Source organism: Nyctereutes procyonoides, unplaced genomic scaffold, assembly GCF_905146905.1.
Source record: "Nyctereutes procyonoides isolate TBG_1078 unplaced genomic scaffold, NYPRO_anot_genome, whole genome shotgun sequence".
Classification (NCBI taxonomy): Eukaryota; Metazoa; Chordata; class Mammalia; order Carnivora; family Canidae; genus Nyctereutes; species Nyctereutes procyonoides.
The window spans coordinates 51979919-52006857 of NW_026575125.1; the positions used below are offsets into that span (position 1 = coordinate 51979919).

Sequence of the window (26939 nt, forward strand, 5' to 3'; positions counted from 1 at the left end):
TTTGTAGATAAAGATGAATTTACTTAACTTATAAAAGGCCAGCAACTGGCTCTTATGAAGCAGTATGGTGCAGCAGAAAGCACTCTGACTATGGATTAGCAAATCTGGGTTCTGGTGTCAGTTCTGCTACTAGGTTTCTTGACGATCATGGGCAGGTCACTCTCAAGGCATCTCCTGGTATACAATAAAAAGTACAAAAATGAGACAACAAGCTTAGAAAAATTGCAATGAATTTTACATGTGTCTATTTTTCAAAATAAAGCCATCTGGTCCAGTGTATCATTTAAAGCTCTTGTTTCATTGGAGATTTTGTGCTTAGAATACCTGTTGATTGTAGAAAGTGCTATATTCAAGTCACCAAGTATAAGTGTATTATTATCTAAGTATGCCTTAACTTTGGTTATTAATTGATTGATATACTTTGCAGCTCCCACTTTCGCGGCATAAATATTCATGATTGTTAGGTCCTCTTGTTGGATAGATCCTTTATATATGATATATTGTGCCCCTTCATCTCTTATTACCGTCTTTGGGATAAACTTTAGTTTGTCTGATATAAAGATGGCTACCCCTGCTTTCTTTTGAGGACCATTTGAATGGTAAATGGTTCCAACCTTTCATTTTCAGGCTGTAGGTGTCCTTAGGTCTAAAATGAGTCCCTTGTAGACAGCAAATAGATGGGTCTTGCTTTTTTATGCAGTCTGAAACCCTGTGCCTTTTGATGGAGTCATTAAGCCCATTCACGTTCACAGTTACTTTTGAAAGATATGAATTTAGTGTCATCATGATACCTATTCAGTCCCTGTTTTTGTGGATTGTTTCCTTGGACTTCCTCTTTCTTTTACAGAGTCCCCCTTAATATTTCTTGCAGAGCTGGTTTGGAGGTCACAGATTCTTTCAGTTTCTGCCTATGTTGGAAGCTCTTTATCTCCTTGTATTCTGAATGAGAGCCTTGCTGGATAAAGTATTCTTGCCTGCAGGTTCTTCTCATTTCGGACCCTGAATATATCCTGCCAGCCCTTTCTGGCCTGCCAGGTCTCTGTGGAGAGGTCTGTTGTTAATCTGATATTTCTCCCCGTATAAGTTAGGGATCTCTTGTCTCTTGCTGCTTTAAGGATCTTCTCTTTATCTTTGGAATTTGCAAGTTTCACTATGAAATGTCGGGATGTTGAATGGTTTTTTTATTGATTTTAAGGCGCAATCTATCTCCTGGATCTGAATGCCTGTTTCCCTCCCTTAGTTAAGGAAGTTCTCATTATGACTTGTTCAAATACACTTATGGTCCTCTGTCCCTTTCAGCGCCCTCGGGAACCGCAATTAAACATAGATTTTTCCTTCTGAGGCTGTCATTTATTTCCCTTAACCTTTCCTCATGATCTTCTGTTTTTCTTTTTTCCTCAGCTTCCTTCCTTGCCATCAACTTGTCTTCTATGTCACTCACTCATTCTTCTACCTTGTTAACCCTCATCGTTAGGACCTCCAGTTTGGATGCATGTCATTTAATTGATTTTTAATTTCAGCCTGATTATATCTAAATTCTGCAGTCATGAAGTCTCTTGATTTCTTTATGCTTTTTTACAGAGCCTCCAGTAACTTTATAATTGTGCTTCTGATTTGGCTCTCTGACATTGAATTGTAATCCAAAATCTGTAACTCTGTGGCAGAGTACTGTTTCTGATTCTTTCTTTTGTGGCGAGTTGTTCTTTCTAGTCATTTTGCTCAGTGTAGAGTGGCTAAAAACGAGTTGTACTGGAAAAAGGAAGGAAAAAGGGAAGAAAAAAAGGGGGGGGCGAACAAACAAACAAAAAACAAGGAGGGTTATCCTCTGATTTTATATACTGTATGTCCCTCGACTTCCCTTGGAGCTTTCCAGCACTGCTTGGTTAAAAACACTTCCCCTGTCCTTCCAGCTTTTTCTGGGTGATGGGCCTACTGTGCTGATTCTCAGGTGTGTGCACCTGGGGGAGCTGCCCCACCCCCTGCCAGGTGCACGGTTCAGTGGGAGCTGTTTATCCTGTGAGGCCCCTGTTCCCTGGCGGCCCCACTCAAATCTCAGGCACAAGGTGACACCAGGAGGAACAGCTGTGGCGGAGGCCAGCTCCCCAGCCCTGGAGTCAGCTCCAGCAGTAACTACTGCAGTTTCCCAGTCTGCAGGGGCCTGGATCCTCCAGGGGCATGTGGCCCTGATCTGCACAGCTCGGGTCCGCCTGGTGGCAGGAGTTTCCTGGCTGTCATGTGTCCTCCAGGACTCCGCCTGTCCCAAGGGTAGGTAGCACTGGATCCTGGGCTATGTCCCCCTGTGCCTTGGACCCCGGGGCTTGTGCCACTGGAATCACACTCCCGGGTCCTCGCAGCCCTCTCTGCACGGAGCCGCTGCTGGAGCCACCGCCTGAGCTGCTCCCAGGACCCTGCCGGGCACGTGCTCCACCGTTTACGGAGCCCGCGGTGTGTGGCACGCTCTCCCCCGGGGTGGGCTCACTTCCTCTGTTAGTGACCCCGGGAACTTGGGGGCTCCACCGCCCCTCCTGGGAACCTGCCCGAGTTCCCTGCCAGCGCCTTTCCATCTGGGAAGATTAGTAAAGTTCCTGTTTCTCCGGGAATGGGCTTTCCTGTCCTGGAGGCTCTTGCTGCCCAGCCTTAGCCTGGCTCCTCGTGGGGGCCCCTCCCCAATGGATGCTTTTTTATTTTTATTTTTCCATCTTCCTACCTTGATAGAAGCGGGAACTCTTCTCACTGTAGCATTCCAGCTGTTCTCTCTTTAAATCTCAGGCCGAATTTGTAGGTCTTCAGGATGATTTTAAAGTTATCTAGGTAAGTTGGTGGGGACAGGTGACTCGGGGGTGCTACTCCTCTGCCATCTTGCCCCACCTCCAATATTTTATATGTTTCTAGGAATTTATCCGTTTCTTCCAGATAGTCCAATTTGTTGACATATTCTTTTTCATAATATTATTTTATAATTTTTTTTATTTTTTGGTGTTGATTGGAATCTCGTGTCATTTGTGATTTTATTTTTTTAGGTCTTCTTTTTCTTTTTTTATTTTATTTTTTAAAATTTTTACTTAAATTCAATTAGCCAACACATAGAACATCATTAGTTTCAGATATAGATTTCAGTAATTCATCAGTTGCATATAACACCCAGTGTTCCTGACATCATGTGCCCTCCTTTATTCCCATCACTCAGTTACCCCAACTCCCCGCCTACCTCCCCTCCAGCAACCTTCAGTTTCTTTTCCATAGTTTTACTTAGGAATATGTCAATTTAAAAAAAAGTTAATTCAATTTAATTAACATATAGTGTATTCAGAGGGAGAATTTAATGATTCATTAGTGTCATATAACACTGATCACTCATATCAAGTGTATTCCTTAATCCCCATTACCCAGTTATGCCATCTCCCTCACTCACCACCCTTCTAGTAACCCTGAATTTGCTTCTTATGATTAAGATTCTTTTATGGTTTGTCTCCCTCTCTATTTCATCTTATTTTATTTTTCATTCCCTTCCACTATATTTATCTGTTTTGTTTCTTAAATTCCACATATGGGGATCCCTGGGTGGCGCAGCGGTTTGGCGCCTGCCTTTGGCCCAGGGCGCAATCCTGGAGACCTGGGATCGAATCCCACATCGGGCTTCCGGTGCATGGAGCCTGCTTCTCCCTCTGCCTGTGTCTCTGCCTCTCTCTCTCTCTATGACTATCATAAATAAATAAATAAAAATTTAAAAAAAATTCCACATATGAATGAAATCATCTGATATTTGTCTTATTCTAAATCACTTATTTTGTTTAGCAGAATGCCCTCTAGTTCCATCCACATCACTGCAAATGCCAAGATTTCATTCTTTTTGATGGCTTAGTCCATTGTATATATATAATATATATAATATTATATGTTATATATATGTTATATAAATAATTATATATTAACATTGTTTTATATATATAATTATATATATTACATATATAACATTATATATAATATATAATATCACTTCGATTATATATATTATATATATAATTATATATATTACATTATATATATATATCACTTCTTTAAACATTCCTCTTTTGATGGACATATAGGCTTTTTCCATATTTTGGCTATTGTAGCTATGGTGTTATAAACATTTGGTTGCATGTGCCCCTTAAAATAACTCTATTTGAATCCTTTCAATGCATACCTAGCAGTTTAATTGCAGGTAACTTTTTGAGAATCCTCCATACTGTTTTCCAGAGTGGTTGTACCAGTTTATGTTCCCACCAACAGTGTAAGAATTTTCCCCCTTTTCCACATCCTTGCCAACATCTGTTGTTTCCTGAATTGTTAATTTTAGCCATTCTGACTGGTGTGAGGTGATCTCATTATGGTTCTGATTAGTAATTCCCTGAGGCTGACTGAAGTTGAGCATTTTTTCTTGTGTCTGTTGCCCATTTGTATATCTTCTTTGGAGAAATGTCTACTCATTTCTTCTGCCCATTTCTTGACAAAATTTTTTGGTTTTGGATGTTGAGTTTGAAAAGTTCTTTATACATTTTGGTTACTAGCCAATTTTCTGATAAGACATTTGCACATATATTCTCCCATTCTGTAAGATTATCCCATTCCATTGACTATTTCCGTTGCTGTGCCAAAGCTTTTTATCTTGATGAAGTCCCAGTAGTTCATTTACTTTTATTTCCCTTGCCTTTGAAGATGTGTCTAGCAAGAGGTTACTGTGGGCCAGATCAAAGAGGTTGCTGCCAGGGTTCTCCTAGGATTCTGATGGATTCCTGACTCACATTTAGGTCTTTCATCCATTTTGAGTTTATTTTTGTGTATGGGGTAAGGTAGTGTTCTAGTTCCATTCTTCGATTGTGGCTGTCCAGTTGTCCCAACATGACCTGCTAAAGAGAATGTCTTTTTTTCCATTGGATATTCTTTTCTACTTTGACAAAGATTAGTTGACCATAGAGTTGAGGATCCATTTCTGGGTTCTCTGTTCTGCTCCGTTGATCAATGTGTCTGTTTTTGTGCCAATACCATACTGTCTTGATGATCACAGCTTTGTAATACAGCTTGAAGTCTGGAATTGTGATGTCTCCAGCTTTGATTTTCTTTTTCAACATTCCTTTGGCTATTGAGGGTCTTTTCTGGTTCCATACAAATTTTAGGATTGTTCGTTCCAGCTCTGTGAAAAATGATGATGGTATCTTGATAGGGATTGCATTGAATGTGTAGATTGCTTTGGGTAGCTTGGACATTTTAACACTATTTGTTCTTCCAATCCATGAGCATAGAATGTTTTTCCACTTCTTTTTGACTTCCTCAATTTCATAAGTGTTCTATAGTTTTCAGAATACAGATACTATACCTCTTTCATTAGAGTTATTCTAAGTATCTTATTGTTTTTGGTGCAATTGCAAATTGGATCGATTCCTTGATTTCTCTTTCTGCCTCATTGTTAGTGTATAGAAATGTAAGTGAATTATGCGCATTGATTTTGTTTCCCACGCCTTCCAAATTCCTGTATAAATTCTAGCAATTTTGGGGTGGAATCTTGGATTTTCTATGTAGAATAGCTTGTCATTTGCAAAGAGTGAAACTTTGACTACTCTTGCTGATTTGGATACCTTTTATTTCTTTTTGTTGTCTGATTACTGAGGCTAGGACTTACAGTACTATGTTGAACAACACTGGTGAGAGTGGACATCCTTGTCGTGCTCCTGACCTTAGGGAAAAAACAGAGCTAAAGATGATGTGCATTGTAGGTTTTTCATATATGACTTTTATGATTTTGAGGTATGTTCCCCTCTATTCCTTAATGGCAGAGGGTTTTTATCAAGAAACTTTGCTGCATTTGTCAAATGATTTTTCTGTATCTATTAAGAGAATCATATGGTTCTTGTACTTTCTTTTATTAATGTGCTATACCACATTGATTGATTTGTAAATGTTGAAACACCCTTTTAGTCTAGGAATAAATCTCCATTGGTCATGCTGAATAACCCTTTTAATATACTGTTAGATCCTATTAGCTAGCTAGTATCTTGGTGAGAATTTTTACATCCATGTTCATCAAGGATATTGATCTATAGTTCTCCTTTTTTTGTGAGGTATTTGATTTGTGATCAAGGTAATGCTGTCCTCATAGAATGAGTTTGGAAGGTTTCCTTCCATTTCTATTTTTTGAAACAGCTTCAGAAAAATAGATATTGATTCTTCTTTGAATGTTTGATAGAATTCCCTTGGGAGGCCATCTGGTCCTGGCATCATTTATTGGGAGATTTTTGATTACTGCTTCAAATACTTTGCTGGTTATGGGTCTGTTCAGGTTTTCTATTTACTCCTGTTTCAGTTTTGGTGGTTTGTATATTTCTAGGAATGCATCTATATTTTTTCCAAGATTGCCTAATTTTTTGGCATATGAATTGCTCATAAATGTCTCTTATGTTTGTGTTTCTTCAGTTTTAGTTGTGATCTCTCCTCTTTCATTCTTGATTTTATTTATTTGAGTCCTTTCTCCTTTCTTTTTGATAAATTTGACTAGGGGTTTATTCATCTTATTAATTCTTTCAAAGAACCAGCTCCTTGCTTCATTGATTTGTTCTCCTTTGTTTTTATTCTATACCATCGATTTATACTCTTATCTTTAGTATGTCTCTTCTCCTGATGAATTTAGGGCTTTTTTGCTGTTGTTTTTCCAGTTCTTTAAGTGTAAAGTTAGCTTGTCTATATGAGACTTTTCTTATTTATTGAGAAAGACCTTTATTGCTATATACTTCCTTCTTAGGCCTGCCTTTGCTGCATCCCAAAGGTTCTGAACTGTCATGTTTTCATTTTCATTTGTTTCTATGTATTTTTAAAAATTCTTCCTTAATTTCCTGGTTAACCCATTCATTCCCCAGTAGGATTTTCTTTAACCTCCATGTACTTATGTTCCTTGCAAATTTTCTGTTGTGATTGAGTTCCAGTTTCAGACCATTGTGGTCTGAAAATTTGCAGAAGATAATCTTGATCTTTCTGTGCCAGTTGAGACCTGATTTTTTTTAAAAAAATTATTTATTTATTCATGAGAGACACAGAGAGAGAGGCAGAGATGTAGGCAGAGGGAGAAGCAGGCTCCATGCAGGGAGCCTGATGTGGGACTCGATCCCCGGACCATGGGATCACGCCCTGACCCAAAGGCAGATGCTCAACTGTTGAGCCACCTAGGCTTCCCTGAGGTCTAATTTGTGACTCAATATGTGATCTACACTGGAAAATGTTCTGTGTCTGCTCCAGAAGAATGTGTATTCTCTTGCTTTAGGATGAAATACTCTGAATATATCTGTGAAGTCCATCTGGTCCAATATGTCATTTAAAGCCCTTGTTTCTTGTTGATCTTTTGCTTATATGATTTGTCCTTTGTTGTGAATGGGGTGTTAAAATCCCCTCCTATTATTGTATTATTATCAATGTGTTTCTTAAATTTTGTTACTACTTAGTTTATATTTTGGCTGCTCCTAATAGGGGAATAAATATTTACACTTGTTAGGTATTGTTGGATAGACCCTTTTATTATGATATAGTGTCCTTCTTCAACTATTACATTCTTTTATTTAAAATCTAGTTTGTCTTATATAACGATTGCTACTCCAGCTTTCTTTTGATGTCCTTTAGCATGATTCATGGTTCTACACCCCGTACTTTCAATATGGAGGGGCGTTTTTATCTAAAATCAGTTTGTTGGAGACAGCATATCAATCAATCTTGTTTTATTAACTGGTATGATACCTCGTGTCTTTCATTGGAGCATTTAGTCCATTTACATCAGAGTAATTATTGAAAGAAATGAATTTAGTGCCATTGTAATACCTGTAAAGTCACTGTTTCTGTAGATTGTCTCTGTTCCTTTCTGGTCTTTGTTACTTTTGGTCTCTCTCCTTGCTCAGAGGATCCTTTAATATTTCTTGCAGGGCTGGTTTAGTGTTCACAAATTCCTTTAGCTTTCCTTTGTCCTGAATACTCTTTATCTCTCCTTCTAGTCTGAATGACAGCCTTACTGGATAAAGGATTCTTGGATGCATATTTTTTCCCATTTAGCACATTGAATATATCATGCCAGTCCTTTCTGGCCTGCCAGGTCCCTGTGGACAGGGCTGCTTCCAGCCCTATGTTTCTACTGTTGTAGGTTAAGGACCTCTTGTCAGACCTGCTTTCAGGATTTTCTCTCTATCTCTAAAATTTGCAAGCTTCACTATTATATGTTGAGGTGCTGACCTATTTTTAGTTATTTTGATGGGGGTTCTCTGTGCTTCCTGGACTGGAATGTCAGTTTTCTTCCCCAAATTAGGGAAGTTCTCAGCTAAAATTTTCTCAAACCTTCTGCCCCCTTCTGTCTCTCTCTCTTTATCTTCTGAAACCTCTATTATTTAGACATTATTTCGTGGTATCCCTGGTATCTTGAACTTTCCCTTTGTGACCCAGTAGTTGTTTTTCTCTTTTTCTTGGCGTCCTTATTTTCCATCATTTTGTATTATATATTACTGATTCTCTCTTCTCACTTGTTTGTCCTAGTTGTTGGAGTTTCTAAATAGCATTTTTAATTTCATCCTGATTAGAATTTTACTTCCTTTATTTCTACAGTAAGAAATTCTCTAGTGTTTGTATGTTTTTTTTCAAGCCCAGCTAATATCACTATAATTGTTGTTTTGTATTCTACTTCCCCCATCTTACTTATACCCATATTGATTAAATCTCTGGCAGTGAGTACTTCCTCCTGTTCTTTCTTTTGGGGTCTGCTCCTCTCTCTCATCACTATATCCAGGAAAGAATAGAAAAAAGAGAGAGAAAAGACAACAATAATAACAAGGCTAGAAATAAAAAACAGAAGAAAACAAAATAAGAAAAATCAAACAAAAAGTAAAACAGAGCAAAACAATGAACTAGATCATTAGTGTATTTTGATCTTTTTGTTAAAAGAAACTAGATCTCAAAATAGAAAAGAAAGAAAAAATATAAATATATGTACACACAAAAATAAGACAATATGCAATGAACAGAAACCAAAGTTAATATATATAATGTATATGTAAAAATAAAAAAAATTATGAGACAAGATTCCATCAAAATCCTAGAGGAGAACACAGACAACACCCTTTTTGAACTTGGCCACAGTAACTTCTTGCAAGATACATCCATGAAGGCAAGAGAAACAAAAGCAAAAATGAACTATTGGGACTTCATCAAGATAAGAAGCTTTTGTACAGCAAAGGATACAGTCAACAAAACTAAAAGACAACCTACAGAATGGGAGAAGATATTTGCAAATGACATATCAGATAAAGGGCTAGTATCCAAGATCAATAAAGAACTTACTAAACTCAACAGCAAAGAAACAAACAATCCAATCATGAAATGGGCAAAAGACATGAACAGAAATCCCACAGAGGAAGACATAGACATGGTCAACTCGCAGATGAGAAAATGCTACCACAATGAGATACCACCTCACACCAGTGAGAATGGTGAAAATTAACAAGACAGGAAACAACAAATGTTGGAGAGGATGTGGAGAAAGGGGAACCCTCTTGCCCTATGGTGGGAATGTGAACTGGTGCAGCCACTCTGGAAAACTGTATGGAGGTTCCTCAAAGAGTTAAAAATAGATCTGCCCTATGACCCAGCAATTGCACTGTTAGGGATTTACCCCAAAGATACAGATGCAGTGAATCGCCGGGACACCTGCCCCCGGAATGTTTATAGCAGCAATGTCCACAATAGCCAAACTGTGGAAGGAGCCTTGGTGTCCATCGAAAGATGAATGGTTAAAGAAGATGTGGTTTATGTATACAATGGAATATTACTCAGCCATTAGAAACGACAAATACCCACCATTTGCTTCAACGTGGATGGAACTGTCGGGTATTATGCTGAGTGAAATAAGTCAATTGGAGAAGGACAAACATTATATGCTGTGGGAGCCATTCCATATCATCAGGAGGGTTGATTTCAACTTTCCTTTTACCTACATCAGATCAGTTGGTACTCAAAACTGTACCACGAATAGATCTGCTGAAATAATTTGTTTAAAGCTGCATCTCCCTCCAACTTCTCATTTTTTTCTTCTTCTTTGATCTCACCAACCAATTTATCCCAATTTCTTGTATAATGAGATGACGATGGATATAAGTTCTTTACATCTGCTATGAACTGTTTTGGTTTAGGCACATCTCCTTGCCCCTCTAGCTTTTCCCATCTCACAGCCTCTGTCTTTTTCATTTTAATTTCAATCTTTGTTGAGAGTACTTTAAATGTGCTCTGTTCTGGTATTATAGGATGAAGAAGTCTCAGTTTCAAATTGTAATCCTCTCCAGAAGGAAGTTTCACCAAAGCAGACAACTCTTTTTCTGAAAATTCCACATTTACATTATTCTTCTGAACATTCTTGATCATAAGTGTAATGATTACTTGAGATTCTGTTTGATACCAGTCATACTTGATTTTTGACTGATGAGTCCTTTGAGAATCAGACACCTCAGACTGTGATCCATTCTGAGCCTCTTGACACTTTTTGATCCAGACAGTGAAATCAGGATCTGCACTATCTAATTTCTGTCCTTCTGTAAAAGTTTCTAAAGCAGCAGCATAGTTTTTTTCATGGTATTCACATATTCCCTTTTCTCAGCATAGCAATGGAATTATTTGGATTAAGTTCAAGAGACTTCTTTGCATCAGCAACAGCATCACAGTAATTCCCAAGAAGAATGTGACAATTAGCTCTTTGACAATGATATTGTACATCATCTGGTTTCTGTTCCAAAGCCTTAGTCAGCTCCTCTAGGGCCGCCCGGGGGTCCTCCTCCATCAGGGCGTCAGAGAAGCTGGGAGAACTTGGTGGCCGTGGCAGGTCCTGCTGCAGCCGCCGCCATCCCTAAAAAAAAAAAATAATAATAATCGCTGTTGCTGTGGGAGCTGGATCTAGGATTGTTATGCAGCAGCTCGGGAAAGCTGTTCTATGTTAAGACAAGTTGTAATATTTTAATCTATTGATATAAACTGTCTTGTATCTATTCCAGTTTGATATTAGTTTGTGAGGAATCCTGTAGTTTTCATTTGAATGACTTCAGTTCCTGTAGTTTGCATTTGAATGGTGTCAGTTTATGTCCATTTTCAGTTTGACCTAAGGAAGCACTACTAGGTTGAGTGTGCCTAAGTGTTTGAGAAGCCTAAAGTCATTAAGATAAAACCTAACATCAAAAAATCGAAGCCAAGTAACTTGTGCAGAAGGAATACACAGAAAACTTGGGGTGGTTTGGTTAGAGTATAATTAGGGGAGGGTGTGCATAAGGTAGATTTTTCTGGTTTTCAGAAATTGTAATTTTTTTGATGTGCTATTTCAATTTTTAGTAGCAAATGTGTATGAAGAGGATCTTATTAAAATTGAGACTTATTTGAATACTTAAAAAAATATAAAAATATAAAAATAGTGAAAGGGAATAAAGGGGAAAGGAGAAAAAAAATGAGTGGGAAATATCAGAAAGGGAGACAGAACATGAGAGACTCCTAACTCTGGGAAACGAACAAGGGGCGGTAGAAAGGGAGGTGGGCGGGGGGTGAGGGTGACTGGGTGATGGGCTCCGAGGGGGGCACTTGATGGGATGAGCACTGGGTGTTATTCTATATGTTGGCAAGTTGGACACCAATAAAAAATAAATTAAAATTAAAAAATTAAAAACAAGAGAAAGTTTGAAAAACATTGCTGAAGATAAACCTGAAAGACTAAAGTATAATAAAAAATGAAAGCTATATACTCTTTTCCCCAATGGCTAAAGTTTTACAGTTCTTTATAACCAGTAAACTTGATGCTAGCCCATTGTTCCTGCTGGTCTTTTGGTGGAGGAGCCCATTGCACTGAATCCCAGGTGTCCTTGCCCTGGTCAAATTGCTCCCCCTGTGCCAGCAGATGGAGTTCAGCGTAAGTGGTTCTGGATTGCACTACGTGGTGCTATTTTTCTCCCTGAAAGTTTTTTTTAAGGTTTAATTTTATGAGACACACACACACACACACACACACACACACACAGAGGTAGAGACACAGGCAGAGGGAGAAGCAGGCTCCATGCAGGGAGCCTGACTTGGGACTCGATCCAGGGTCTCCAGGATCACACCCTGTACTAAGGCAGCGCTAAACTGTGGGGCCACCGGGGCTGCCCTCCCTGAAAGCTTTTAGCACTGATATCTACTCCTGGACCTGAAAGTTTCAACCCCCCATTCTTCAGTGAGCCCTCACAGACAAGCAATTACTTTTTTCTCCCTGGTTTCCACGAGTAATATTTCTGTGTTCACCCAGCCTCTGATCTAACATTTTTATATGAGACATGCTACTCAGTTTTGAGTCTCTAGTTTTTACTAAATAACTTCTGCAGCACGGACTCAAGCTGTTCCTCACAGAGGATTGAAGGAGGTCTCCTCATGCTTCTGCCTTTGGCTGGCCAGAGAGCAGTCTAACAACAGTTCAGTGGTTTGCAGTTTATGGCAACATAAAGCAGAAAGCCAATGCATAGATTTGCTGCTACCAGCCAACTTTCCCACTCGGAAGCCTGGGAACTTTGCCACACCCAGGCACCTCTGTTTTTTGTTTTTTTGTTTTTTTGTTTTTTTGGTTTTTTTTTTTTTTGTGACCCTGGGGATCCTGAAAGCATGCTGTGCCACCTGGGATTCCACCTCATTTTACCACATGAGCACATTTGTGGCAAGGAATTCCCCCACTGTACCAACTTCAGGTTCCAGTTTTGTGCTCCACTGCTTATAATACTTTACATTAGCCTCCTTAAGCAGGTTTCCTCCCCTCCACTGTATCTTCCGATATATCCCCATGTATTCATGTCTCTGCACCTCCTACTTTCCAAAAAGTGGTCACTTTTCTATTTGTAGAATTGCAGCATTTCTTTTTTTAGATCTCTGATTGACTTTGCAGGTGTTCAGAATGATTTGGTTACTATCTAGCTGAATTCCAGGGACCAAAAAACTTGGGTTCCCTACTCCTTTGGCAACTTAACTCACCCTCTAGGGGTTTGTCAGTTTTATTAATTTTTCCAAAGAACTAGCTCCTGATTTAATTGATCTGTTATACTGTTCTTTTTGTTTCCATATAATTTATTTAGGCTCTATTCCTTATTATTTTCCTTCTGCTGGCTTTAGGCTTCATTTGCTATTGTTTTTCTAGATCCTTTAGATGTAAGATTAGGTTGTTTGAGATTTTTCTTGCTTCATGAGGTAGATCTGTATCGCTATATACTTCCCTCTTATGACCCATTTTTCTGCATCCCAAAGGTTTTGGGCTGTTGTGGTTTCATTATCATTTTTTCCATGTATTGTTTTATTTCTTCTTTAATTTCCTGGTTAACCCATTCATTCTTTAGTAGGATATTATTTAACCTGGAAGCATTTATGGTCTTTCCATATATTTTCTTGTGGTTGACTTCAAGTTTCATAGCATTGTGGTCTGAAAATATGCATGGTATGATCTCAATTTCTGTATTTGTTGAGGCCTGATATGTGACCTGGTATGTGATCTCTTCTGAAGAATGTCCTATGTACACTTGAAAAGAATGTGTATTCTGCCACTTTAGGATGAAATGTTCTGAATATATCTGTTAAGTCCATGTAGTTCAGTGTGTAATTCAAAGCTATTGTTTCCTTGTTGATTTTCTGCTTAGATTATCTGTCCATTGACGTTAAGTGAGGTGTTAAAGTCCTTTGCTATTATTGTATTATTATCAACGAGTTCCTTTATGTTTCTTATTAATTGTTTTATATATTTGAGTGGTCCCAATTTGGGGGTATAAATATTTATAATTGTAAGATCTTCTTGTGGGATAGTCCCCTTTATTATGATATAGTGCCCTTTTCATCTCTTGTTATAGTCTGGTTTAAAATCTATCTTGTCTGATATAAATATGACTATTCCAACTTTCTTTTGATATCCATTAGCATAACAGTTGGTTCTCCATTCCCTCCCTTTCAATCTGTAGGTGTCAAGGTCTAAAATGTGTCTCTTGTAGCCAACATGCATCCATTCTAATACACTGTGTCTTTGGATTGGATAATTTAGTCCATTTATATTCAGAGTGATTATTGATAGATATGAATTTAGTGTTTTTTTATTACTTGTTTTGTTGTTTCTTCAGAGTTTCTCTATTCCTTTCTAATCTTTGTCATCTTTGGTTTTTCCTTCCCACTCAAAGTTCTCCCCTCTTTTATTTTTCCTGCAGGCTTAGTGGACATGAACTCCTTTAGTTCATGTTTGTCTAGGAAATTCTTTTTTTTAAAAAAAGATTTTATTTATTTATTCATGAGAATACACAGAGAGGAGAGAGAGGCAGAGACACAGGCAGAAGGAGAAGCAGGCTTCATGCAGGGAGCCTGATGTGGGACTCGATCCAGGGTCTCCAGGATCACACCCTGGGCTGCACTAAACCACTGAGGCACCGGGGCTGCCCTGTCTGGGAAATTCTTTATCTCTCCATCTATCCTGAATGATTTTCTTGCTGGATAGACTATTCTTGGCTGCAGATTTTTCCCATTCATCATGTTGGATATATCCTGCCATTCTCTTTTGACTTGACAAGTTTTCTTTCTTTCTTTCTTTCTTTCTTTCTTTCTTTCTTTCTTTCTTTCTTTCTTCTTTCTTTCTTTTTCTTTCTTTCTTTCTTTTTAGCTAAAAATTTAAATTTTATTTAAATTCAATTTGCCAATATATAGTATAATACCCAGTGCTCATCTCATCATGTGCCCTCCTTAACGCCCATCACCCAGTTACCCCATCCCCCCACCCAGCTCCTCTTCTGCAACCCTGTGTTGCATGGGGTTGTGTTCCTCTCTAATTTTTCAGTTTCCCCCCTTCCCTTATGGTGTCTTTCACTATTTTTTATATTCCACATATGAGTGAAACTATATGATAATTGTCTTTCTCCGACTGACTTATTTCACTGAGCATAATACCCTCCAGTTCCATCCATGTAAATGTAAATGGTTGGTATTCATCCTTTCTGATGGCTGAATAATATTCCATTGTGTATATATACCACATCTTCTTTATCCATTCATCTGTCAAAGGATATCTTGGCTCCTTCCACAATTTGGCAATTTTGGACATTGCTGCTATGAACATTAGGGTGCAACTGTCCTATTGTTTCACATCTGTATCTTTGGGGTAAATTCCCAGTAGTGCAATTGCTGGGTCATAGGGTAGCTCTATTTTTAACTTCTTAAGGAACTTCCACACTGTTTTTCAGAGTGGCTGCACCAGCTTGCATTCCCACCAACAGTGTAAGAAGGTTCCCCTTCTCCACATCTTCACCAGCATTTGTTGTTTCCTGTATTATTAATTTCAGCCATTCTCACCAGTGTAAAGTGGTCTCTCATTGTGTTTTTTTTTAATAATAATTTTATTTTTTATTGGTGTTCAATTTGCCAACATACAGAATAATGCCCAGTGCTCATCCCGTCAAGTGCCCCCCTCACTGCCCATCACCCAGTCACCCTCACCCCCCGCCCTCCTCCCCTTCCACCACCCCTAGTTCGTTTCCCAGAGTTAGGAGTCTTTATGTTCTGTCTCCCTTTCTGATATTTCCTACCCATTTCTTCTCCCTTCCCTTCTATTCCCTTTCACTATTATTTGTATTCCCCAAATGAATGAGAACATATAATGTTTCTCCTTCTCTGATTGACTTATTTCACTCAGCATAATACCCTCCAGTTCTATCCACGTTGAAGCAAATGGTGGGTATTTGTCGTTTCTAATGGCTGAGTAATATTCCATTGTATACATAGACCACATCTTCTTTATCCATTCATCTTTCGATGGACACCGAGGCTCCTTCCACGGTTTGGCTATTGTGGACATAGCTGCTAGAAACATCGGGGTGCAGGTATCCCGGCGTTTCATTGCATCTGTATCTTTGGGATAAATCCCTAACAGTGCAATTGCTGGGTCATAGGGCAGATCTATTTTTAACTCTTTGAGGAACCTCCACACAGTTCCACAGTGGCTGCACCATTTCACATTCCCACCAGCAGTGTAAGAGGGTTCCCTTTTCTCCGCATCCTCTCCAACATTTGTTGTTTCCTGCCTTGTTAATTTTCCCCATTCTCACTGGTGTGAGGTGGTATCTCATTGTGGTTTTGATTTGTATTTCCCTGATGGCAAGTAATGTGGAGCATTTTTTCATGTGTCTGTTGGTATTGTGTAGGTCTTCTTTTGCCTGACAAGTTTCTGTGCAGACATCTGTTGCTAACCTTATTTCTCTTCCCTTGTAAGTTATGGACTTCATCTGTCTTGCTGATTTTAGACTATTTCTTTATTTCTATATTTTGCAAATTTAATTATGATATGTCTTGGTGTTGGCCTGCTTTTGTTGATTTTGATGGGAGTTCCTGTGCCTCCTGGATTTAGATGTCTGTTTCCTTCCCCAAATTAGGGAAGTTTTCAGCTATAATTTCCTTCCAAATATTTATTACTCTTTCCCCCTCTGTTCTTCTTCTGGGACTCCTATGATATGAATATTATTATACTGATGGAGTCAATGAGTTCCCTAAGTCTACATTCTTGATCTAATATTTTTCTTTCCTTCTTCCTTTCTACTTCATTATTTTCCATAATTTTGTCTTCTGTATCAGTTAATCTTTCCTTTGCTTCTTCCATCCTTGTGACATTACATCTAATTGGTTTTACTTCTTAATTATAGCATTTTTTCTTTCATCCTGCCTAATTTTTAGGTCTTTTATCTTCATGATAAAGAATTCCCTGGTGTCTTCTATGCTTTTCTTAAGCCAAGGTAGCATCCTTATGATTGTCATTTTAAATTCTTTATCAGTTTTATTACTTATATTCGTTTCGATGAGATTCCTGGCTGTGACCTTTTCTTGTTCCTTCTTTTGGGATGAATTCCTCCATCGTGGCATTTTGTCTAGGTCCCTGTCTTCTTTTGTGTGTTAGGGAAGCCTGTTAAGTTTCCTGCTCCTGAGATTAATGGCTTTAGAATGAAGAGGTTGTATACTCTTCAGATCCTGGTGCTTCAGGACATGTCTCTGGTTTATGGTGTGTGCATTCTGCTGCGGTGTTTTGGCTTATCTTTTTCAAGTCACTCCTCTACCAAGGCTCTCCTTTCCTACATTTGGGAGTGTTTGGACCTTGTCCAGAGTGTGGCAATTTTTTTAACTACGTGTGCTCTTGTCTGCTTGTTAAGAGACTTGATGCTATTTCCATTAGAAGTGAAGTTTGCAGCACTCTGTGGTTAGAAAATGAGGTGCCTATGTGGGGAATTTGTGCTGGTCTTCAGGGGGAGGGGCCAATTGCATTTGTTCTTAGGCACACTTGCCAGAAAAAAGCAGGACTTGGGGAGCCCAGGATGGGGGAGTGGTGGACTTGGTGTAAGGAGTTTATTCTACCACTCTTGGCATTGTTTACTAAAGATAGTTTTTGCTGAACAGCAGGGGAGAGACATGGTACCCACATGCTCCTTTGTCCCTGGAGAAGCAGTACCACCTCTCTTATATGAGCTCCAAGAAGGGGGAACCCACTCTCCTAGCACATCCTAGGGAATCTCAGGTCACACCATCCGTCCTCTGAGCTATCTGCCTTCCTTCTTACCAGGGGTACTGCAGCACCTGCCAGTCTCCACACCTGCCATGTTGCAGACCTCTAGAACTCCAGTCTTTGAGCCTCATGGGTATAAAAACTCACAAGAAGCTCCTTTCATTTTCCTCGTCAATGGCTTTGGGAATGTATTTTCCTTGTGCAATCCCCTGTGTGCTCCTTTTTGTCTCTCTCACCTCTCTCCATGACTAGGACTCCTTCCCCTCCATAGCACCTGTCATCCTCTTCTCCCCCAAATCATATCTCTGCACCTACTACCTTCCACAATGTGGCCTCTTCTCTCCTAGTTGTGCAGTTTGGTTCTGTTAGTCCCTGGATTGATTTCTTAGGTATTCAGAATGGTTTGATATTTATCTAGCTGAGATCAAGGGACCAGAGAAACCTAGGGTCCTCCTACTTCTGTGCCATCTTAGCTACTCCCTCTTGCATGTTTTTTCTTTGGAGATGAATGCTGAGGTGTTTAGGGTTGAAGCAATTTAAAGGATTTAGAAAAGATATATAGAAAGAAAAGCAAATGTAGTGAAATGTTAATTCTTGAATGTAGATATGACAATATGAATGTTCATAATATCATTTTATCAACTTTTTTGTATGTTTGGAAATTTTCATACAGAAAATTTATAAAGAAAATGCAAATTAAAATAATAAGCTTCTTTCCAGTAGAGAAATATAATTAGAAGAAAATCCATGTGCTTTTAAAATTCACATATTCTGCCTGCCAACTGTTGCTTTATCTATATATCTATGCTTTTGTAAAGTATTCCCACTCTCAGTCCATTTTCTAAGCTAATAACAGGCAGACACAAACTGATCTCAGCCAATTTGGGGTTCCCAGTTATCCAATTATTTTCGGTTGTTATGTAGAATTTCTATTATTCAGAGATAGGAGAATACTACAGGTCACCTTTCCCATAACCCCACTATCAGAGGAATATTACAATGGAAGCAAGCCTCAGGCTTCATTCTGTTGGCTCATACATAAAAACAACCTCTTCTATAAACTCTATGAAGTCCCAGCTCCCTACCTTTTCAGATGCTTTGAATACATTTGCATAAAAGGTTCACTGGAGGGAGATTAGATAATATTATAGCAACACAATTAGAGTCAGGCAATAAAATCCTGTGATCTAATGCCAAAACGCCAGACCACTTTGTAATTCTAGGCCTGGGCTACCTACCATTCTAAAAGGTGTGGGCTATTAGGCTTACTAGAGTCTTCTTATTTTTGTAATAACAAACATTTCTATTACTTCCAAAGCAATAATGTACATTATAGAGATTAGAAAATACAGAAGCATTTAAAAAGTAAAAGGTTTCTATTCCCAGTATCCAAAATCATGACTATTAATAATTAGCACATTTTCTTCCAGATCATTCTGCGTGTATGTATACACACACAGATGTGCATGTACATACATTTGCCTTTTTTTTTTTACCAAAACAAGGTTACGATGTTTTGCAACTTATTTTTTTCAGTTCAATAATTTCTACCTTTCTAGACAATATTAACATTTCCCCAGTTGACCCAAAAATGCCCTTTACAGATAGTGTGTCCAAGCTAATACTCAATATAGGGTCACACATTTTATTTACTTATGTTCTTTTCATTTTTCAAAAATATAGCACAGTTTTGACGTGGTTTTAGAATATAGGTGAGGTTTGGTGGGCTGAGGTCCGGAACTGATGACCAAGAAAGGATTCTTGACACATCCTTGGTGCAAAATGGTGATTTTATTAAAGCAGGAAGACAGGACACCTGTTCAGGAAGAGCTGGTGCCCTGGGCTCTTGAGGGGTGGCTAATTATATACCTGGGAGTTGGGAAAAGGGAGTTTTCTTTTTTTTTTAAATAATAAATTTATTTTTTATTGGTGTTCAATTTGCCAACATACAGAATAACACCCAGTGCTCATCCCGTCAAGTGCCCCCCTCACTGCCCATCACCCAGTCACCCTCACCCCCCGCCCTCCTCCCCTTCCACCACCCCTGGTTCCTTTCCCAGAGTTAGGAGTCTTTATGTTCTGTCTCCTTTTCTGTTATTTCCTACCCATTTCTTCTCCCTTCCCTTCTATTCCCTTTCACTATTATTTATATTCCCCAAATGAATGAGAACATATAATGTTTGTCCTTCTCTGATTGACTTATTTCACTCAGCATAATACCCTCTAGTTCCATCCACGTCGAAGCAAAGGGTGGGTATTTGTCGTTTCTAATGGCTGAGTGATATTCCATTGTATACATAAACCACATCTTCTTTATCCATTCCTGGAAAGGGAGTTTTCAAATGAAGTTTTGTATGCTAAAGAGGACCTACAAAATACTGATAGCCTTGCCATTGTCAGGAAAAAGGTTATTTTTCCCTCTAGTAAGGCATTAACATTAAGATATTTGGGAGTTTCCTTCTAGAAATTAGGTTATTGATAAGAATGCTTTTTTCTTGTAAATCACTAAGACATTTTCTAAACTGAGGGAGACACATGTCTATAGGACTATGATTGTTGGACCCTGGCTCACGGGTGCCAACGTGTCCCGGTGGACGCCCCAGAGACTCAGACCCCAGACAGGCAGATGCAATCAGCAAGAGGGTTTATTGAACATTTGCGCAAACGGGCTCTCCGCCTCCGAGGAGGAAAAGAGCCCCGATTAGCAATTACAGGGATCTTTTAAAGGCAAAAGGAAAGAAACCGCCTAAAGACAAAAGAACCGCGGGAGTCGCATAGCATCCAGGTTGATTTCACAGAGGGTCAACATGAACCTATTCAGGGACATTCCAATCAGGGTGTGGGGGGAAATGGTTTTCTTATTGTGAACAGAATGCTTTTAGTTGCTACAATTTCAGGAAGGCGCCTGGATGGGCTGCCTCTGGGTTAGGGCTGGCCCTACTTACAAGGGGGGAGGTTTCTTCATTCCCTCCTCTTGTTTGGGCTGATTTTAACCTTAAAATCTTAGGGAACATTTATTTCTTCAGTTTGGAGGGCCCGACATTGCTGAGTTAATACCAGAGCTTGGGTAATAGACAATCTGTCTCGGATGAACTGGAGCAGCCGGTTGAGGACGCAGGGGCCGAAAGTTAGCAGCAGGAGCAGGATAACTAGAGGGCCCACAATGGTAGAGATTAGGGTGGTCAACCAGGGAGACTGATTAAACCAGCTTTCAAACCAGCCCTGCTGGGCCTCCCGGTCCCTTCGTCTTTTATTTAACCTTTCCCTGAGTTTGGCCATGGAGTCTCTGATGACTCCAGAATGGTCTGCATAGAAACAGCATTCCTCTCCCAGGGCCGCACACAGTCCTCCCTCTTTCAGGAATAGTCAATCCAAGCCTCTCCTGTTTGTGAAGTGCTACTTCTGAAAGTGAGGGGAGGGACTGTTCTAACTTAGAAACGGACTGCGCTAGTGTCCGTAGATCCTCATCTACAGCTGTTTGGAGTTCTATATAACGTCGTGAGCCCCGGATCAGAGCAGCTGCGCCAGTACCCACCCCAGTAGCGACCCCTAGTCCCAACATATCGGCTAAGGTTAGGGAGACAGGTTCGCGCCGAAAACGGGTGGGATGTTTATCATACTGATTTTCTAGAGTTTCAGCAGGGTGATAGAACACCCTGGGTATGATCTGCACCATGACACAGAAGTCGTTTGAGCTATTTAGAACCTTAGCCGACACACAGGGGGTGAGGCCTTTGTTGCATGCCCACCAAGTTCCCGGCTGGGGCTCCAGGTAAGAATCAGTCCCCAAAATCGGGGTGGTAGTGTTGCAGAGTCTCTGGTAGCCCCGGGGGGGTGTTCCTATGCAGGTTCCCTGTCCTGAAACTTCTGTAAGGGTGAGTTGTGGTTGGGAGTCGGGTGTGCATCCCTGAGTGCTAGTGATGTTATTATAGGTCCCTGAAGTAGCAATTCCCTCATAATAAGGGGGGGGGATGCAAGGCAGAGCCAGCAGGATTTAGTTACATCGGGGCTGGTTCGATTAAGGGCCAGGAATGCCCCTATGATAAGATTAAACAGTCGTTGTCCCGTCTCTGGGTGACGACCCAGGGGTTGGAGTGACCGCGAAGTTAGTGGGTGCGGCACTCCCTGCGGCTAGGGCCGGTGGCAGCTCTTTGTTCCCCGAGGACCGAGTTAGGCCCGATCGCCACGGGGTCTGGGGATTCTATTTTTAGTTTAATTCTGAATATAAAACCATCATCTGTTCTTTCTTTGTATAACCTGAGTCCCCACGTATATCCATTGGCCCAGTGAGTAGCCCTTTTTCCGGGCTCCGTGAAGGATATCCGTAGGGGATGACACCACCCTTGGCAGGGCCCATAATTAAGGGTTTTCCATTTGCTAAATGTCGGGTGAGTATAGTTAGCCTTGACAGTGATATAATCCCAGGAGGAGGAGGGCCTCCATTCTGTATCCCCCGTAGTTTCGCACCCCCAATTTTTACAATAGAAGTATTCCCCTCCTCCACAGGTGGGATTTAGCCTGCGATCTCTGTGGTGCCCGGGACAGACATAAAAGGGAAGAGTGCTTAGCATGGCCCTTCTGTCAGGCGTGCCACATCCTCCCCATGGGTCTAATCCCAGTCGCCCTGGAGGGCTTTCTTGGTTAGGGGCTCTAGAGGTGTCGAAGTATCCCTCTAGGTCCCATGGGCTAGGGGCCCCTATGGTTAGCTTGCATAGGTCAGGATATAGGTTAGGCCACCAGGTTCCCACGGGGGCGGTCTTAGTTATAGACCAGACCTCGTCACCCCCAGACGTTAGTACCTGCCAGGTTAACCTTTTGAGGGCATGAGGGTCACCTTTGGCGGAGGTGAAGAGCGCTAGGAGAGGTAGGAATATAACAACTGTCATTGAACAATTTTTGAAAGTCTTATCTTGAGCGGGTTTTGGGTGCGGTGGAGCTTCCATTGGAGTGGCTCGTCCGGTCCGTCCTGGCTGGCGTCAGCGGTGCTCGTTGATGGGGCGCGCTGGACGTGTGAGGCGTGGACCCAAGCAGCAATGCCGTCTACCTTTAAGGCGGTTGGGGTGGTCAGTAGTACAGTATATGGGCCCTTCCAGCGGGGCTCAAGCGTCCTGGACTGATGTCTCCTGACGTAGACGGAGTCACCGATCTGGAACGGGTGTGGGCCGGTTGTGTCTCCGGGGCGGTAGACAGCCGCAAGGGGTTTCCAGATCTGGTGCTGGATAATCTGGAGCGCCTTTAGCCTGTCCTGTAAACCGGGAGTGTTAGCAAGAGGGTCAATAGCAGAATCTAGTAAGTCCGTTACTGGTGGGGGACCTCCATAGAGAATCTCGTAAGGAGTTAGCCCATGGCGCGCGGGAGTGTTCCGGACTCGGAACAGAACCATAGGGAGGAGTTGGACCCAGTCTCTAGTGCCAGTCTCCAATGTCAATTTAGTTAGGGTCTCTTTAATTGTTCTATTCATTCTTTCTACCTGACCTGAGCTCTGGGGTCTGTATGCACAATGTAATTTCCAATTTATCCCCAGTAATCTGGCCACCAACTGACTTACCTGGGAGACGAAGGCGGGGCCGTTGTCCGACCCTATTACCTTGGGCAGTCCAAACCGGGGGAAAATTTCTTCCAGGATTTTCTTGACAACCACCTGGGCGGTTTCTCGCTTGGTGGGGAATGCTTCTGTCCAGCCTGAAAGGTATCTATAAACACTAGGAGGTACTTGTTACCATATTTACCTGGCTTGATTTCGGTGAAGTCTACTTCCCAATTAGTTCCGGGTCTTTCTCCCCTCATCCTGGTTCCCTCAGGCATCTTGAGGTGTTTGGTATTTACCTTAGCACAAGGTACACAAGCGTCGGTTACCTGTTGGATCAGGGAGGGGAGTTTGGGAATGTAATAGGTCTGACCTTCTCTCCGGAGGAGTGCTTTTAATTTTTTTTGTGTCCGAGGTGAGTCCATCGGTGGAGGTGAGTCACCAGTTCTTTGGCCCTTTTCTGGGGCAGGACCGTCTTCCCTTGGTGTTTCCAGACCTTCATTTGCTCGTCATATTTTGCCCCTATTTGCTGGACGATATCTAGGTCGCTGTCTGAGTACTCGAGAGAGAGTTGCCCCGGTGTCCGGACAGCCTCTGGTACTTGTAGGGAGAGGGCCTGTGGGCCTAGTGCAGCGGCCCGTGCTGTTTCATCGGCCATCCTGTTCCCCTCTGCTACTGGGTCATTGCCTCGCTGATGCCCAGGACAGTGAATTATACTCAGTTTTCTCGGCAGAAAGAGGGAATGGAGAAGATCTTGTATTTCTTCTCTGTTTTTGATGTTTTTACCTGCTGAGGTTAGGAGACCCCTTCTACGGTATATTTCTCCATGAACATGGGCAGTTGCAAAAGCATATCTGCTGTCAGTATAAATGTTGACCTTTTTGTCCTTAGCCTTTCTTAGGGCCTGAGTTAGGGCTATAAGCTCTGCCCTTTGAGCTGAAGTCCCAGGCTCTAAGGCACTGGCCCAAATGACAGCTTTCCCATCTGCCACGGCTGCCCCGGCTTTACGCTCACCATTTCGTAGAAAGCTACTCCCATCGGTGTACCAGGTTGCTTCAGCATCTGGCAAAGGCTGGTCCGTCAAGTCCCCTCTGGTGCCATGGACTTCAGCTAGGATCTGGTGGCAATCATGCATTACTAGGGAGGGGGACTCGGTTTCTGGAAGCAAGGTGGCCGGGTTTAGAGATGTAGCCGTTCCAAACCGTATCCGCTCAGAATTCAGTAACATGGCCTGATAATGGGTGACCCGGGCGTTTGAGAGCCATCGATCAGGGGGCTGGCGGATGACTGTCTCTACGGCGTGGGGGGCCACCACAGTGAGGGGTTGGCCAAAAGTCAACTTGTCTGAGTCTTTTACCAGGACTGCCATAGCCGCTATTATTCGGAGACATGGGGGCCATCCTGCAGCCACGCTGTCTAATTTTTTTTTGAAAAGTATGCCACGGGCCTTTTCCAGGGTCCCAGTTTTTGAGTTAGGACCCCTTTGGCTATTCCATTATGTTCATCAACATATAGCGTAAAAGGCTTGGTTACATCTGGGAGGCTCAGGGCAGGGGCGGTCAATAAGGCCCTTTTTATTTTGTCAAAAGCCAATTGTTGCTCCTTTCCGCAGTGGTAGGGGGTGTTGGATTTCGTGAGAGGATATAGGGGAGCCGCCATCTCCGCAAACCCGGGTATCCAGAGGCGGCAGAACCCAGCACTGCCGAGGAACTCTCGTAGTCCTTTGGCATTAGTGGGTGCTGGGATCAGGGCTACAGCCTTTTTGCGGCTCTCCGTCAGCCACCTCTGGCCTCCTTCCAGGAGATATCCCGGATAGGTCACTTGTCTCTGGCCTATTTGGGCCTTTTTGGCGGAGGCCCTATACCCCAGTTCTCCCAGTCTCTCAAGCAGGGCCCCGTACCTTTTACACAATCCTGTTCTGTCCTAGCCGCCAGGAGCAAATCATCCACGTACTGCAGGAGGACGAGGTCCGGATGGCCAACTCGGAAATCTGCCAAATCCCGATGCAAGGCTTCATCGAACAAAGTGGGGGAGTTTTTGAATCCCTGTGGCAGCCTTGTCCAAGTGAGTTGTCCTGAGAATCCCGTCTCAGGATCTTTCCATTCAAAGGCAAAAATAGGCTGGCTTTGAGAGCTTAACCTTAGGCGAAAGAATGCATCTTTTAGATCTAACACCGTATACCAGACATGGCTTGGGGGTAAGGTGCTGAGCAAGTTGTAGGGATTCGGCACCGTGGGATGTATGTCCTCTGTCCTCCAGTTAACCTCTCGTAAATCTTGTACCGGCCGGTAATCTCCTGTGCCGGGTTTTTTTTTTTTTACGGGTAATAGAGGAGTATTCCAGGGCGACTGGCAAGGTATTAAAATGCCCAATTGTAATAGTCTCTGTATATGTGGCCGAATGCCTTCTTTGGCCTCTTTGCTCATTGAATATTGCCGGATCGATATGGGGGTGGCCGAGGGTTTTAAGTTTATAATTATGGGCGGCTGGTTTACAGCTAGTCCCATTCCGGCCGTTTCCACCCAGGCCTGAGGGTAGTTAGTGAGCCATTCAGAATCTAGGGGCTGCACGGACGGTGGAGAGTCCTCGTGCAGCCGGTGTTCATCCTCTAGGCGCAAGGTCAGTACCTGGAGGGGCTGCCCTTCTGCGCCAGTAATAGTGGCCCCTTTTTGCTGAAAATGTATCTGGGCCCCTACTTTTGAAAGAAGGTCTCTGCCTAGGAGAGGGTAAGGGCAGTCTGGGACCAGTAAGAAGGAATGCGTTACTTGCCCAGTGCTCAGGTGGACCTTCTGTTCGGTTGTCCATCGATATAACTTGCCTCCAGTTGCCCCCTGAACCCAAGACGTTTTAGAGCTCAAGGGTCCTTTTGCCTCAGTTAAAACTGAATGTTGAGCCCCCGTATCGACCAGGAAGGTCACCGGCTGTCCCCCCACTTTAAGGGTTACCCGAGGCTCAGGGGGGTTCCTGGCCCTGACACCCCTAATCTTCATCTTCTAGGGACAAAACAGGAATGGGCTTCTTTTCTAGGTCCCTGCGTTTGGCCCCTCCTTGGGCAATCTTTAACCCAATGTCCTTTTTCCTTGCAGTAGGCACACTGGTCTCGTTCAACCCGTGGTCCTCTTTTGTCTCCCAGGTCCCTACTCTGTCCTGACTTACTCTGCCCTGAGCCCTGTACTACGGTGGCCAGTATAGCCTTCTATTAACCTCTGCAGAAAACCTGCCGGCGTCTCATCTTTTCCCTGCACTATAGCACGTACCTTTGCCAAATTGGTGGGGCGATGCCTGCCCCTTTGAGACCCGCTAGGAGTACCTGGCGATAGAGACGGAGCCGCTCCCTACCAGCAACAGTGTCGTAGTCCCAGGTTGGGCGAATCAAGGGGAAAACATCCTCAATTTCATTAGGCAGCTGGGTCGGCCTCCCATCCGCCCCCGGACGTTTTTCGAGCTCGAGCTTCGAGGTAGACGCGCTGTCTCTCCTCCGTGGTGAGGAGAGTCTGCAGGAGCTGTTGGCGGTCATCCCAGGTCGGCTGCAAGATAATGTCAATATTAAAAGCTCCGTTCCTGGGCCACCCGACGTTGAAAGCCGGCCACTCTGAGGAGCAGAAGGTGACCCATCTTCGTCTTCTGACTTCGACCGAAAGATTGTGTGCCCGGCCGGCGACTTCTTTCCAGTGATCTAGAGTGAGGCTTAAAGGGGTGGTTACAGTCTGCCCCAGGGGTGTAGAGAAGAGGTGAGCGGTGAGGAGGAGGACAGGAAAGGAAGAGAAACATGGAACGAACAGACGCACACGAACGACAGGACTGGCGCGGCAGATTCAGATGGGAGCGGTCGCGAACAACGACCCT

The 26939-nt window shown here is 42.2% G+C and overlaps 2 protein-coding genes and 1 pseudogene across 4 annotated transcripts in view; 1 reads left to right on the plus strand and 2 right to left on the minus strand.

Moving 5' to 3' along the window:
- OPHN1 (oligophrenin 1) overlaps positions 1 to 26939 on the plus strand; it is a 512189-nt gene that overhangs the window by 393707 nt on the left and 91543 nt on the right. The window lies entirely within an intron of this gene.
- Positions 96 to 10895, minus strand: LOC129517624 (protein SGT1 homolog; annotated as a pseudogene).
- LOC129517733 (uncharacterized) lies at positions 21722 to 24686 on the minus strand. Its single transcript, XM_055337759.1, has 2 exons — positions 24108 to 24686; positions 21722 to 23248 (listed from the first exon to the last, which is right to left on the minus strand). The coding sequence occupies exons 1-2, from the start codon at positions 24460 to 24462 to the stop codon at positions 22449 to 22451; spliced, it is 1155 nt and encodes a 384-aa protein (XP_055193734.1). The 5' UTR covers positions 24463 to 24686; the 3' UTR covers positions 21722 to 22448.